The sequence below is a fragment of the Callorhinus ursinus genome, unplaced genomic scaffold (genome assembly GCF_003265705.2).
Source record: "Callorhinus ursinus isolate GAN/ISIS: 27379988/994484 unplaced genomic scaffold, GSC_fseal_2.0 scaffold16, whole genome shotgun sequence".
Classification (NCBI taxonomy): domain Eukaryota; kingdom Metazoa; phylum Chordata; class Mammalia; order Carnivora; family Otariidae; genus Callorhinus; species Callorhinus ursinus.
In genome coordinates, this window is record NW_027397078.1 from 12,746,783 (window position 1) to 12,760,828 (window position 14,046).

General features: G+C 37.4%; 1 protein-coding gene across 1 annotated transcript in view; it reads right to left on the reverse strand.

Moving 5' to 3' along the window:
* The window catches only part of CFAP47 (cilia and flagella associated protein 47), a 514,691-nt gene that overhangs the window by 446,912 nt on the left and 53,733 nt on the right, over positions 1-14,046 (reverse strand). The window contains exons 11-13 of the mRNA XM_073901936.1: positions 5,829-5,981; positions 4,958-5,144; positions 4,764-4,860 (exon numbers count right to left, since the gene is read on the reverse strand). Of these exons, the coding sequence (XP_073758037.1) occupies positions 4,764-4,860; positions 4,958-5,144; positions 5,829-5,981 (437 nt within the window). The remainder of the gene's footprint in view (positions 1-4,763; positions 4,861-4,957; positions 5,145-5,828; positions 5,982-14,046) is intronic.

Genomic DNA, 14,046 nt, shown 5'->3' on the forward strand with positions numbered 1-14,046 from the left:
TTCTACCTCAAGGAATTAGAAAAAAAAAGAGCAATCCAAATAAAAATCCAAAGTAAATAGAAGGAAATGACAAATATAAGATAAGAAGCCATTAAAATTAAAAACAGAAAAACTATAGAGAAAATCAATGAAACCAAACGCTGGTTCTTTGAAATGACCAATAAAGTTGATAAACCTCCACTGAGACTGAGAAAGCAAAATAACAAGAAAAACATAAATTCTCAATATTAAGAAGAGAGGCTATATCACTACAGATGTTTCTAACCTAGACAATAAAGGGATAATTTGGGAATGCTACGAACAATTCTATGCACATAAATGGGATATCTTTATGGAGGGGATCAATTCCAGAAAAACCACAAACTACCAAAACTCTCCTAAAATGGCATAGATTATTTGAATGGTCCTACAACTATTAAAGAAATTGAATTTGTAATAAAACATCCTCTGAAAATGAACTCTCCTTTCCCATATGGTTACTGTGAAGAACTCTTAACATTTGAAAAACAATTCAACATAATCTCTTTCAGAATATAGTAAAGGAATGAACATTTTCTAAGTCTCTGAACTCAGTTTATGAGGCCAACATTACTCTAAATGCCAAAACAAAAATAGTAAAAACAAACTTTAAAAAAGCAAAAATGCAGACTAATATGTTTTATGAAAACAGATACAGAATTCTAGATTCTGATTTAACAATACTGTGAAGTAGACATAAAGGAAGTTGGGGAAGAAGCTGAGACAAACACTGTAGAGAAAAATACAGGTTGTGAAAGAGGAATAGAAAGAGAAATTGAGAAAGTGTGTGTAGAGGGGTTCCTGGGTGGCTCAGTAGGTCAAGTGTCTGACTCTTGGTTTCAATCCAGGTCATGATCTCAGGGTCGTGAGATCAAGCCCCCAGTCGGGCTCCATGCTCAGTGCGGAGTTGGCTTGAGATTCTCTCTCTTCTTCACCCTCTGCCCCTCCCCCCTGCCCAAGCTCTCTAAATTAATTAATTAACTATTTTAATTTAAAAAGTGTGGCTAGAGAAACCTAATTTCAAATCCGCTCCTTTCCACTAAATACTGAGCAATTTGATTAAGGTTTATCACCTCTTTGGGCTTCACTTTACTCATCTCTAAAATGGAAGTAAAAGCAATTACCTTATAAGTTGCTTACATCATTTGAAGGATTAAATAAGATCATGTTTATACATTGTTCAATACAATGTCGGGCTTATATATCAATAAGTGGTAACTTAAAACCAAAGTGACTCGACATTTGCTGATGAAGTAAACAATACTCTCTGCACAACATCCAATGTAACCCAGACTCTGTAACAGTTTTTTCTTTTTTGTTAAGATTTTATTTATTTGAGAGAGAGAGAGATCACACATGCCCAAGCATGAGAGCACAAGGAAGGGGAGAGCAGAGGCAGAGAGAGAAGCAGACTCCCCACTGAGCAGGGAGCCTGATGTAGGACTTGATCCCAGAACCCAGAGATCATGACCCAAGCCAAAGGCAGCTGCCCAACCAATTGAGCCACCCAGGCGCCCCTCTACAACAGTTTTCACTAACGGATTCAATTAATCTCTAAATCCTCTACTGTGTCTGTTGACAATCACTTTTTTTTTTTTTTGAGAGAGAGAGAAAGAGAGAGAGAGGAAGCGGGAGAAAGACAGAGAGAGAGGGAGAAAGAGAATCTGAAGCACGCTCCAAGCCCAGCGTTGGAGCCCGACGTGGTGCTCGATCTCACGACCCTGAGATCATAACCTGAGCCGAAATCAAGAGTCAGATGCTGAACGGACTGAGCCACCCAGGGGTCCCCACTTCACTTTTCTAAAATATAAATACAGAGCAAAATTTTCTGAAATTGTAATCTCCATTGATCGTGCCCGTCCCTGTTCTGTGCAGAGGCTCAAAAAACACCTTCAAGGTATAAAAATGAGGGTGATACAAAATTCCCACCATCGCAATTGCTGACCTTATAAACCCACACAGGGACCCCATCCCCAGAGAAAGGGTCATTATTAAAATACTCAGGACACCAGGTGAAGAAGGGAGAGAAGCTGGTGGAGGAGTTGTAGAAGAGACACTGGACATTGCCTTCTAACTTTGCTCCTTTTGAATTTATATAGATTTGCTTATCTGATTAATAAGTCACCAATTTGGAAGACACAAAGCATGTAACACCCAATGATGAAAATAAGTCCCTGGGACTATAAAGCCCAGTACCTATCACATGCCTGGCACAAAAGAGAGGCACAGTAAATGACATTTAACCTGAAACGAACTGCATCCACAACTCCAGACAGCCAATGAACTAATGAGTTCCCAGTCTGCCATGCCCAAGGGCCTCACTGTCACTGTGTGGCAGGGAGGTTTACCTCCAGTGCTCTTACAGCACAGAGTCCTATTTCCCATTCAGAACCTCAGTGAATGGTGGGAGATTCCAAATCTTTTTGCCAGTCCATGTCACCCGCTTTCCCCAGAAGCCAGATCCTGTTTTGGGCATTTCCCACAGTCCTCACTGATCTGAGACTTGGCCACTGACTAGCCAGAGCAAGCCATCACCACCCAGATATTTAAGCACTTCCCACTGTGTTGCCTCTGACCTTGCACCTTTAGTCTGGATAACAAAAGAACTGGTATTTGGTGTTTTGTGCCCTGAGTTCTCCCTAGAGGGAAAATCAGCACATCCATACCAATTAATCATCTTCTGCCCACATCTTCCTCAAGGCCACCCTAATCCTGCCTAGAATGAAATACAAACTTCCTCTGCAGACTAGTATAGACTACTATTTCTTTAACCATAATCATCTTTTAATAGTGAAAATGACCTAGGGAGGGATACTGTTTAACACCTCTGCAAGGGAACTGTCACTTGTTTCTTTTTTTTTTTAAGATTTTATTTATTTATTTGAGAGAGAGAGCGAGCGAGCAAGAGACAACGAGCAGGGAAGGAGGAGAGGGAGAAGCAGACTCCCAGCTGAGCAGGGGGCCCAATGCGGGACTCAATCTCAAACTCCAGGATCATGACCCAAGCCAAAGGCAGACGCTTAACTGACAGCCACCCAGGCGCCCCTGTCACTTGTTTCTTAACTCATGCCTAGGGATGTTGTCAAAATAATTATCTCAATGGCGAACATTCAGAGAATGTCAACATCATGACCTGAGGTTTCAATACTGATTGGGGCAAGCAAGAGATCCAGAAGCAAGACAAAGTGGGTCTTAATAAAATCTGATTTATATCCATAGTAACCAAAAGCAATCTTGAAAAAGGAGCAAATTTGGAGGATTTCAACTTAACCGATTTCAAAACTTACTCTAAAGGCACAGTATCAAAGACAGTGTAGAACTGTCATAAGGATAGACATACAGATCAACGGAACAGAACTGAGACTCCAGAAATAAAGCCTGATATATATGGTTGATTGATTTTCAACAAGGGTGCTAAGGCAATTAATTCAATGAGGAATTATAGTATTTTCAACAAATGCTACATTTGAACAGCCACATACAACAATATGAATTTAGACTCTTAACTCACAACATACATAAAAATTAACCCAAATGGAATTGTAGTACTAAATGTAAGATTAAAAATTATAAACATTTTAGAAGAAAACAAAAGAAAATATTTGTGACACTGAGTTAGCTACAGATTTCTTGGGTATGAAATCAAAAGCATGAGCTATAAAAGAAAAAAATTATAATAAAATTTTTTAAAAAATGATAAATTCAATTTCACTTAAAGTAAAAACTTCTGTGCTTTAAACAACACTATTTAAAAACTAAAAAACAAAAACAAGCCACAGACGTTGGAAATCATATATCTGATAAGGGACTTGTATCCAGAATATATAAACAATACTTACAACTCCGCAATAAGAAGGCAAATGTTCAAATTAAAAATTGGGCTAAGAATTTGAAAGACACTCCTCCAAAGGAGATATACATCTATGTCAATTTAATGCATGAAAATATATTCTACATCTTAGGCACGAGGAAAATGCAAATCAAAACCACAGAGAGAACATTTCACACCACCAGGACGGCTATAATCGGGAAAGACAGAAAATAACATCTGCTGGTGAGAATGTGGAGTAATCATAACCCTCGTGCACTGTTGGTGGGACTGTAACTTGGTGCACTTTGGAAAGTTTTTGGCAGTTTCTTGAAATGTTGGACAGTAATTTACCATACAACTCAGCAATTCCACTCCTAGGAATCTAACCAAAAGAAATGAAAACATATGTTCACTCAAAGAATTATATGCGGACATTTATAGCAACATTATTCACAATAGCCTCAAACTGAAAACAGCTCGTGTCCATCAACTGGTAAATGGATAAACAAAATGTGGTACTCCCATAAAATGAAACGCTATTTAGACATAAAAAGGAAGAAAATATTTATACCTATTTATACCTATTGGATGAACCTCAAAATCATTATGCTAAGTAAAAGCTGCAATATATGAAAGACTACATATTGTACGATTCCTTTAATATGAAATGTTCAGAAGAGGCAAATCCACAGTGAGAGAAAATTGATTAACGGTTGCCTGGGGCTAGGGGTGGGATTTGGGAGTAAGTACATATGGTCCTGAGGGTGATGGCAACATTCTAAAATTGAATTATGATGATGGTTGCATAATCCCATAAACTTACTAAAATTCACTGACTTGCATACTTTAAACAGGTCAGTTTTATGGAATATAAATTATGCTCCAATAAATCTGTTAAAAACAAAGGCTTTAATAGCTTTTTATAGATTCTTACCAACAATTACTTGATGAATTTGCTTTGGTGTCAAAATTAAGCTGCAATCATGTTTTTCATGGGGCGTGGATGGGTCCGATTTGAGTCCTTTGAGAACCTGTGGGAAAATGTTACTCCAAGATTAATTTTCAATATTAGCAAAAGATATTTTAAGAATTCTCATGACTTAATGGAATGTAAAATATTGCACATGCCTTTCTTCTCAGAGCCTTCGTCTCCTTGGATTCTATATTTCTGGTATTTAGTAACTGGTTAGGTTTGATCAGACACTTTGCTGAATATAATTCCTCTTCTATTTCCGTTTCTGAAAGTGAAGGTGACTTTAGACCTGACGCTGGCTGTAATCCTATGTCAGTATCCTTACATGAATCCATGCATTCCCTATTGAAATCACAATAACAACTAATTGAGGCCAAGGGTTTTAGAAAATACACTGGCAAATCCCAACATTCCCCATAGCTCATGCTGCTGCTGACACACTCAGAACCACTTAGGAAGAATGATGTGCTAATCTGCAGAAAATTACCTTCTGCTGAGAAGACCCCATTCTCAAAGACCTCACCAAGGAAGTCAGGCCCACCCCACCACAACCAAGGACAGCTCACAACCAACGGCTGACAGAGAGCACAAAGGAGCCCCTTTAAAAGAAAAAAAAAAAAAAAAAAGACAAGCCCCTTTGGCTCAACGCAGGAACATCTACGTGGCATAATTTATGCTTCAAGAGACCCTACGCATCAGGCTGAGTGTAAGCCTTACCTGAAACACATCATTTCTCAGTTCCCTCCCCTGCCCTATCCTGCTTCCCTCATCTTGTTTCTCCTAAAAGAGCACTGTGTTGGAACCCACCTCAAGAACTGCTTCTGGGGAAACAAAACAATGTAAGACATTCCCGAACCAAAAGGAAAGAAGGAAATAACTGCAGTTAAAGGAGTTCAAGCTTTCATTATTTTCATATATGAAAAGGTCACTTAAATCACTAAAAAGAAACTAAGGAGTAAAGAAAAAAAAATCTGGCTCTGCAGGCACCACGATCCGTTTCATACTGTTTGAGGAGGTGACCTTTACCTCTCTGCTTGTTTCCGCAGGCGCACACTTCTTAAATGTTTAATGTATCTCGCATAATAATTTTTATGTGCTTGCTTTTCAATTTTTTCAGATTTAGTATATGCGAAATCAGGATCCACATAGTTATACCTTGGAATCTTTGTGAAAATCGTCCTACAAGATAAGCAAGTTTTGTCAATATTTATATATATATGCATTGATTCAATCAGTCTTTATTGAATGTCTCCTACGCTAGTGGCTAAGCACAGAATGGTAAGGAAGGCAGGTTCTAGTCCTTTTCCTCATATCCTCTTACATGGCAAGACATTATGACATATAGAATTAGAATAAGATCTAAATTTCTTCCTAACCTAATTAGAGAAAATTCCTAAGGTCACTGCCATACAATGGTGCCTACTCTAAAACTACCCTTCAGGAATTAGTCAAGTAAGCAATTTGGAGAGTTCTAGAGTGGGGCACCTGGGTGGCTCAGTCGTTAAGTGTCTGCCTTCAGCTCAGGTCATGATCCCAGGGTCCTGGGATCGAGCCCCACTTCGGGCTCCCTGCTCAGCGGGAAGCCTGCTTCTCCCTCTCCCACTCTCCCTGCTTGTGTTCCCTCTCTCACTGTGTCTCTCGCTGTTAAAAAATAAATAAAACCTTAAAAAAAAATGGAGAGTTCTAGAGTTACACATGGGACTAGATCTGAATCTGATTAGTGTTTCCTAAGAGGTAGTTACTTTCAAATGGCTGTGACAAAACTTAGAAATATATATATATATATAATCATAAATCCTTTTGTTAAAACACATTACTTTTTTAACATCTCAGAGCTTATGCAGGAACCATCAATGGAAAATTGATAGAGAGAAACCAATCCATAAATGAAGTACATCTACGTTATATCTCATGATCGCTCATCTGAGTTCATGCTCTTCCTTTCACCCACCATATTTTTCCATAAAAACAAAATGTACAATTATTCATATCTTCTCACCTTGGTCTACCTCAATACTCAACAGATTTTATCAATCATTAAGATTCTTACCCTCAATAATTAACTCAAGTATGAATCTATTAGTCATATGGTCAAATGAAATTTAATATTTCTCCCTGTTTTCAACAAGTCCTCAATGGTTACAGTAAGATAACTTTAACTGAATGACAGTCTTTATGAGAGTTAGACAATAAGAGAGAAATAAATGCTTTGCTACTCAAAAACAGCTGTTGAAAAGACCCCCCAAGAACCAAAGCACTCTTGAGAAGAACAAACCTGGAGGTATCACACTTCCAGATTTCAAGATAAACTACAAAGCTATAATAATCAAAAGAGTATGGTACTGGCAAAAACTAGACACATAGATCAATGGAAAAAATAGCCCAGAAATAAACCCATGCTTATACACTCAATCTTCCACAAAGGAAGCAAGAACATATAATGAGGAAAAAACAGTTTCTTCAATAAATGGTGCTGGGAAAACAGGACAGCTACATGCAAAAGAATGAAACTGGACCACTCTCTTACACCATACACAAAAATAAACTCAAAATGGATTAAAGATCTAAATGTGAGGCTTGAAGCCATAAAACTCCTACAAGAAAACATAGGCACTAATCTCTTTGACATCAGCCTTAGCAATATTTTTCAGGTTATGTCTCCCCAGGCAAGGGAAACAAAAGTAAAAATAAACTATTTGATTATATCAAACTAAAAAGCTTTTGTACAGTGAAGGAAACCATCAACAAAATGAAAAAGCAACCTACTGAATGGGAGAAGATATTTGGAAATGATATGTGCAATGAGGGGTTAATATCCAAATTATATAAAGAACGTATAAAACTCAACACCAAAAAAACCCAAATAATCCAATTTAAAAATGGGCAGATGACTGGAATAGACATTATCCCAGAGAAGACATAGAGATGGCAAACAGACTCATGAAAATGTGTTCAAAATCACTTATAATCAGGGAAATAAAAATCAAAACCACAATGAGATATCACCTTACTCAAGTCAGCATGGTTAGTATTAAAAACACAAGAGATGATAAGTATTGATGAGGATGTGGAAAAAAGGGAACCATCCTGCACTGTTGGTGTGAATGTAAATTAGTATAGCCACTGTGGAAAATGGTATGGAAGTTCCTCAAAAGAATAAAAATATGGGGCGCCTGGGTGGCTCAGTCGTTAAGCATCTGCCTTCGGCTCGATCTCAGGGTCCTGGGATCGAGCCCCGCATCAGGCTCCCTGCTCCGCAGAAAGCCTGCTACTCTCTCTCCCATTCCCACTGCATGTGTTCCCTCTTTTGCTGTCTCTCTCTCTGTCAAAAATAAAATCTTTAAAAAAAAAATACAAATCCTTTAAAAAAATAAAACATAAATAAAAATAGAAATTCCATAAAACCCAGTAATTCCACTTCTGGGTATTTACCCAAAGAAAACAAAAACACTAATTCAAAAAAATATATGCAATAGCCAAGATATAGAAGAAATCTAAGTGTCCATGAAGAGATGCATGAATAAATAAGATGTAATATATATGTACACACATATATGTATATACACATAATGGAATATTATACTCACCCATAAAGAATGAAATCTTGCCATTAGCAACAGTGGATGGACCTAGGGAATTATGCTAAGTGAAATAAGTCAGACAGCAAAAGACAAATGCCATATGATTTCACTTATATGTAAAATCTAAAAAACAAAACAGAAAAACAGAAATACTCACAAATACAAAGAACAAACTGGTGGTTGCCAGGGAAGAAGAGAGTAAGAGGAATGGGTGATATAGGTGAAGGGGATAAAAGAGGTACAAATTGCTGGTTATAAAAAAATAAGTCACAGAGATGAAAACTACAGCATAGAAACTATTGTCAATAATACTGTAATAACATTGTATGATGACAGATGATAGCTACACTTATAAGCACTGCCTACTGTATACAATTGTCAAATCAAAATGATGTACACCTGAAACTAATATCATATTGCATGTCAACTATAATTCAAAAAAAAATTAAAACAAGCAAAAAAAAAAAAGACAGTTAATTTAAACATCCCTCAGGCTTCAGGAACCTTAACCACCTTTAAATCTAGAAATGCTTCCTATATCTGAAGTCTCAAGGTCTGTAACAAGGAGTAAAGGAAGGTCATGGAAAGAAGTAGTAAAATAAATGCCTGAAGGGACAAAGAGCTGGTTATTAACATACCTAAATGCTTATTCGCCCATAAAGAAGAAACTTCATGAAGCTAGCAAACTGAATTCAACAATACACTGAAAACAATCATTCACCACAATCAAGTAGGATTTATTCCTCGGTTGCAAAGGTGGTTCAAAATTCAAAAATTAATCAACATATTTCACATCAGTAAAAGATAAAAACCATATGATCATTTCAATAGACATAGAAAAAGCATTTGACAAAGTACATCGACTCATGATAAAAATCCTGAACAAATTAGGTTTAGAGGGAACATACCTCAACATAATGAAGGCCATCAACTAAAAACCCACAGCTAATATCATACCCAATGGGGAAAACAGAGCTTTTCCCCTAAGGTCAGGAACAAGACAAGGATATCCACTCTCACCACTTATATTTGACATGGTACAGGAAGTCCTAGCCACAACAGTCAGACAACAAGAAGAAATAAAAAGCATCCAAATCGTTAAGGAAGAAGTAAAATATTCATTATTTGCAGATGACATGATATTATATATAGAAAACCTCAAAGACTTCACCAAAAAATTGCTAGAACCAGTATACAAATTCAGTAAATTTGCAGGATACAAAATCAATGTACAGAAATCTGTTGCATTTCTATAAACTAATAATGAAGCAGCAGAATGAGGAATTAAGAAAAAAATCCCATTTACACTTATACCCAAAATAATAAAATACCTAGGAACAAACCTAACCAAAGAGGTGAAAAACTTGTACTCTGAAAACTATAAAACACTGATGAAAGAAATTGAAGATGAGAGGGGAGAAGCAAGATGGCTGAGGAGTAGGAGAACTAAATTTCATCTGGTCCCAGGAATTCAGCTGGAAAGGTATCAAACCATTCTGAACACCTACAAAATCAACAAGAGATCAAAGAAAACAATAGCAGCAACTCTGAACAGAAAAGTGACCACTTTCTGGAAGGTCTCTTCTGATTTGTTTAGTGTATATTTTTCTGGGGTTGTTCTTACCCTGTTAGCATTTGGTTCTCTCATTCATCTATTCTCCTCTGGACAAAATGACAAGACGGAAAAACTCACCTCAAAAAAACAAACAAGAGGCAGTACCGACTGTCAGGGACCTAATCAATATGGACATTTGTAAGAGGTCGGAACTAGAGTTTAGAATGACAATTATAAAGATACTACCTGGGTTTGAGAAAAGTATGGAAGATACTAGGGAAACCCTTTCTGGAGAAATAAAAGAACTAAAATCTAACTAAGGTGAAATCAAAAAGCTATTAATGAGGTGCAATCAAAAATGGAGGCTATAACTGCTAGGATAAATGAGGCAGAAGAGAGAATTAGTGATATAGAAAACCAAATGATGGAGAATAAAGAAGCTGAGGAAAAGAGAGACAAACAACTACTAGATCACGAGGGCAGAATTTGAGAGATAAGTGATACCATAAGATGAAACAATATGAGAATAATTGGGATCCCAGGAGAAGAAGAAAGAGAGAGAGGGGCAGAAGGTATATTGGAGCAAATTACAGCAGAGAACTTCCCTAATTTGGGGAAGGAAACAGGCATCAAAATCCAGGAGGCACAGAGAACCCCCCTCAAAATCAATAAAAATAGGTCAACACCCCGACATCTAATAGTAAAACTTACAAGTCTCAGAGACAAAGAGAAAATCCTGAAAGCAGCTCAGGACAAGAGATCTGTAACTGACAATGGTAGAAACATTAGATTGGCAACAGACCTGTCCACAGAGACCTGGCACGCCAGAAAGAAGTGGCATGATATATTCAGAGCACTAAATGAGAAAAACATGCAGCCAAGAATACTATATATGGCTAGGCTGCATTGAAAATAGAAGGAGAGATAAAAAGCTTCCAGGACAAACAAAAACTAAAAGAATATGCAAATACGAAATGAGCCCTACAGGAAATATTGAAAGGGGTCCTCTAAGCAACGACAGAGCCTAAAAATAACATAAACCAGAAAGGAACAGAGACAATATACAGTAACAGTCACTTTACAGGCAATACAATGGCACTAAATTCCTATCTTTCAATAGGTACCCTAAATGTAAATGGGCTAAATGCCCCAATCAAAAGACACAGGCTATCAGATTGGATAAAAAAACAAGACCCATCGATATACTGTCTGCAACAAACTCATTTTAGACCCAAAGACACCTCTAGGTTTAAAGTGGGGCATTGGAAAACAATTTATCATGCTAATGGACATCAAAAGAAAGCTGGGGTAGCAATCCTTATATCAGACAAATTAGATTTTAAACCAAGGACTATAATAAGAGATGAGGAAGGACACTCCATCATACTTAAAGGATCTTTCCAACAAGAAGATCTAACAATTGTAAATATCTATGCCCCTAACATGGGAGTAGCCAGCCAATTAATAACAAAACCAAAGAAACACATCAAAAACAATACAATAATAGTAGGAGAATTTAACATCCCCCTCACTGAAATGGACAGATCATCTAAGCAAAAGATCAACAAGGAAATAAAGGCTTTAAATGACACACTGGACCAAATGGACTTCACAGACATATTCAGAACATTCCATCCCAAAGCAACATAATATATATTCTTCTCTAGTGCCCATGGAACATTCTCCAAAATAGATCACATCCTGGGTAACAAATCAGGTCTCAACCGGTACCAAAAGATTGGTATCATTCCCTGCATATTTTTGGACCACAATGCTTTTTTTGAAACTAGAACTCAATCGCAAGAAGAAAGTCGGAAAGAGCTCAAATACACGGAGACTAATGAGCATCCTACTAAAGAATGAATGGGTCAACCAGAAAATTAAAGAAGAATTTAAAAAATTCATGGAAACCAATGAAAATGAAAACACAACTGTTCAAAATCTTTGGGATGCAGCAAAGGTGGTCCTAAGAGGAAAGGATACATCAATACAAGCCTTTCTCAAGAAACAAGAAAGGTCTCAAATACACAACCTAACCCTACACCTGAAGGAGCAGGAGAAAGAACAGCAAATAAAGCCTAAACCCAGCAGGAGAAGAGAAATAATAAAGATCAGAGCAGAAATCAATGAAATAGAAACCAAAGAACAGTAGAACAAATCAATGAAACTAGGAGCTGGTTCTTTGAAAGAACTAATAAGATTGATAAACCCCTGGCCAGACTTATCAAAAAGAAAAGAGAAATGACCCAAATCGACAAAATCGGGAATGAACGAGGAGAGATCGCAACCAACACCAAAGAAATACAAACAATTATGGAGAACATATTATGAGCAACTCTATGGTAGCAAATTAGATAATCTGGAAGGAATGGATGCATTCCTAGAGATGTATCAACTACCAAAACTGAACCAGCAAGAAATAGAAAACCTGAAGAGACCCATAACCACTAAGGAAATTGAAGCAGTCATCAAAAATCTCCCAACAAACAGGAGCCCAGAGCCAGATGGCTTCCCAGGGGAATTCTACCAAACATTTAAGGAAGAATTAATACCTATTCTTCTGAAACTATTCCAAAAAATAGAAATGGACGGAAAACTTCCAAACTCATTTTATGAGGCCACCATTACCTTGATCCCAAAACCAGACAAAGACCCCATCAAAAAGGAGAATTACAGACCAATACCCCTGATGAACATGGATGCAAAAATTCTCACCGAAATGCTAGCCAATAGGATCCAACAGTACATTAAAAGGATTCTTCACCATGACCAAGTGGGATTTATCCCTGGGCTGCACGGTTGGTTCAACACCCGCAAATCAATCAATGTGATACAATACATTAATAAAAGAAAGAACAAGAAACATATGATCCTCTCAATAGATGCAGAAAAAGCATTTGACAAAGTACAGCATCCTTTCTTGATCAAAACTCTCTGGAGTATAGGGATAGAAGTTACATACCTCAATATCATAAAAGCCATCTATGAAAAACCCACAGCGAATATCATTCTCAATGGGGAAAAACTGAGAGCTTTCCCCCTTAGGTCAGGAACACGGCAGGGATGTCCACTATCACAACTGCTATTCAAAATGGTACTAGAACTCCTAGCCACAGCAATCAAACAATAAAAAGAAGTAAAAGGCATCCAAATCAGCAAAGGAGAAGTCAAACTCTCACTCTTTGCAGATGATATGATGCTTTATGTGGAAAACCCAAAAGACTCCACCCCAAAACTGCTAGAACTCATACAGGAATTCAGTAAAGTGTCAGGATATAAAATCAATGCACACAAATCAGTTGCATTCCCATACACCAACAACAAGACAGACAAAAGAGAAATTAAGGAGTCGATCCCATTTACAATTGCACCCAAAACCGTAAGATATCTAGGAATAAATCTAACCAAAGAAGCTAAGAATCTGTACTCAGATGACTATAAAATATTCATGAAAGAAACTGAGGAAGATACAAAGAAATGGAAAAACATTCCATGCTCATGGATTGGAAGAACAAATATTGTGACAATGTCAATGGTACCTAGAGCAATCTACACATTCAATGCAATCCTTATCAACATACCATCCACTTTTTTCAAAGAAATGGAACAAATAATCCTAAAATTTGTATGGAACCAGAAAAGACCCCGAATAGCCAGAGGAAGGTTGAAAAAGAAAAGCAAAGCTGGTGGCATCACAATTCCGGACTTCCAGCTCTATTACAAAACTGTCATCATCAAGACAGTATGGTACTGGCACAAAAACAGACACATAGATCAGTGGAACAGAATCGAGAGCCCAGAAATGGACCCTCAACTCTACGGTCAACTCATCTTTGACAAAGCAGGAAAGAATGTCCAATGGAAAAAAGACAGTCTCTTCAACAAATTATGTTGGGAAAATTGGACAGCCACATGCAGAAGAATGAAACTGGACCATTTCCTTACACCACACACAAAAGTCGACTCAAAGTGGTTGAAAAACCTAAATGTGAGACAGGAGTCCATCAAAATCCTAAAGGAGAACACAGGCAGCAACATCTTCGACCTCAGCCGCAGCACCTTCTTCCTAGAAACATCGCCAAAGGCAAGGGAAGCAAGGGCAATAATG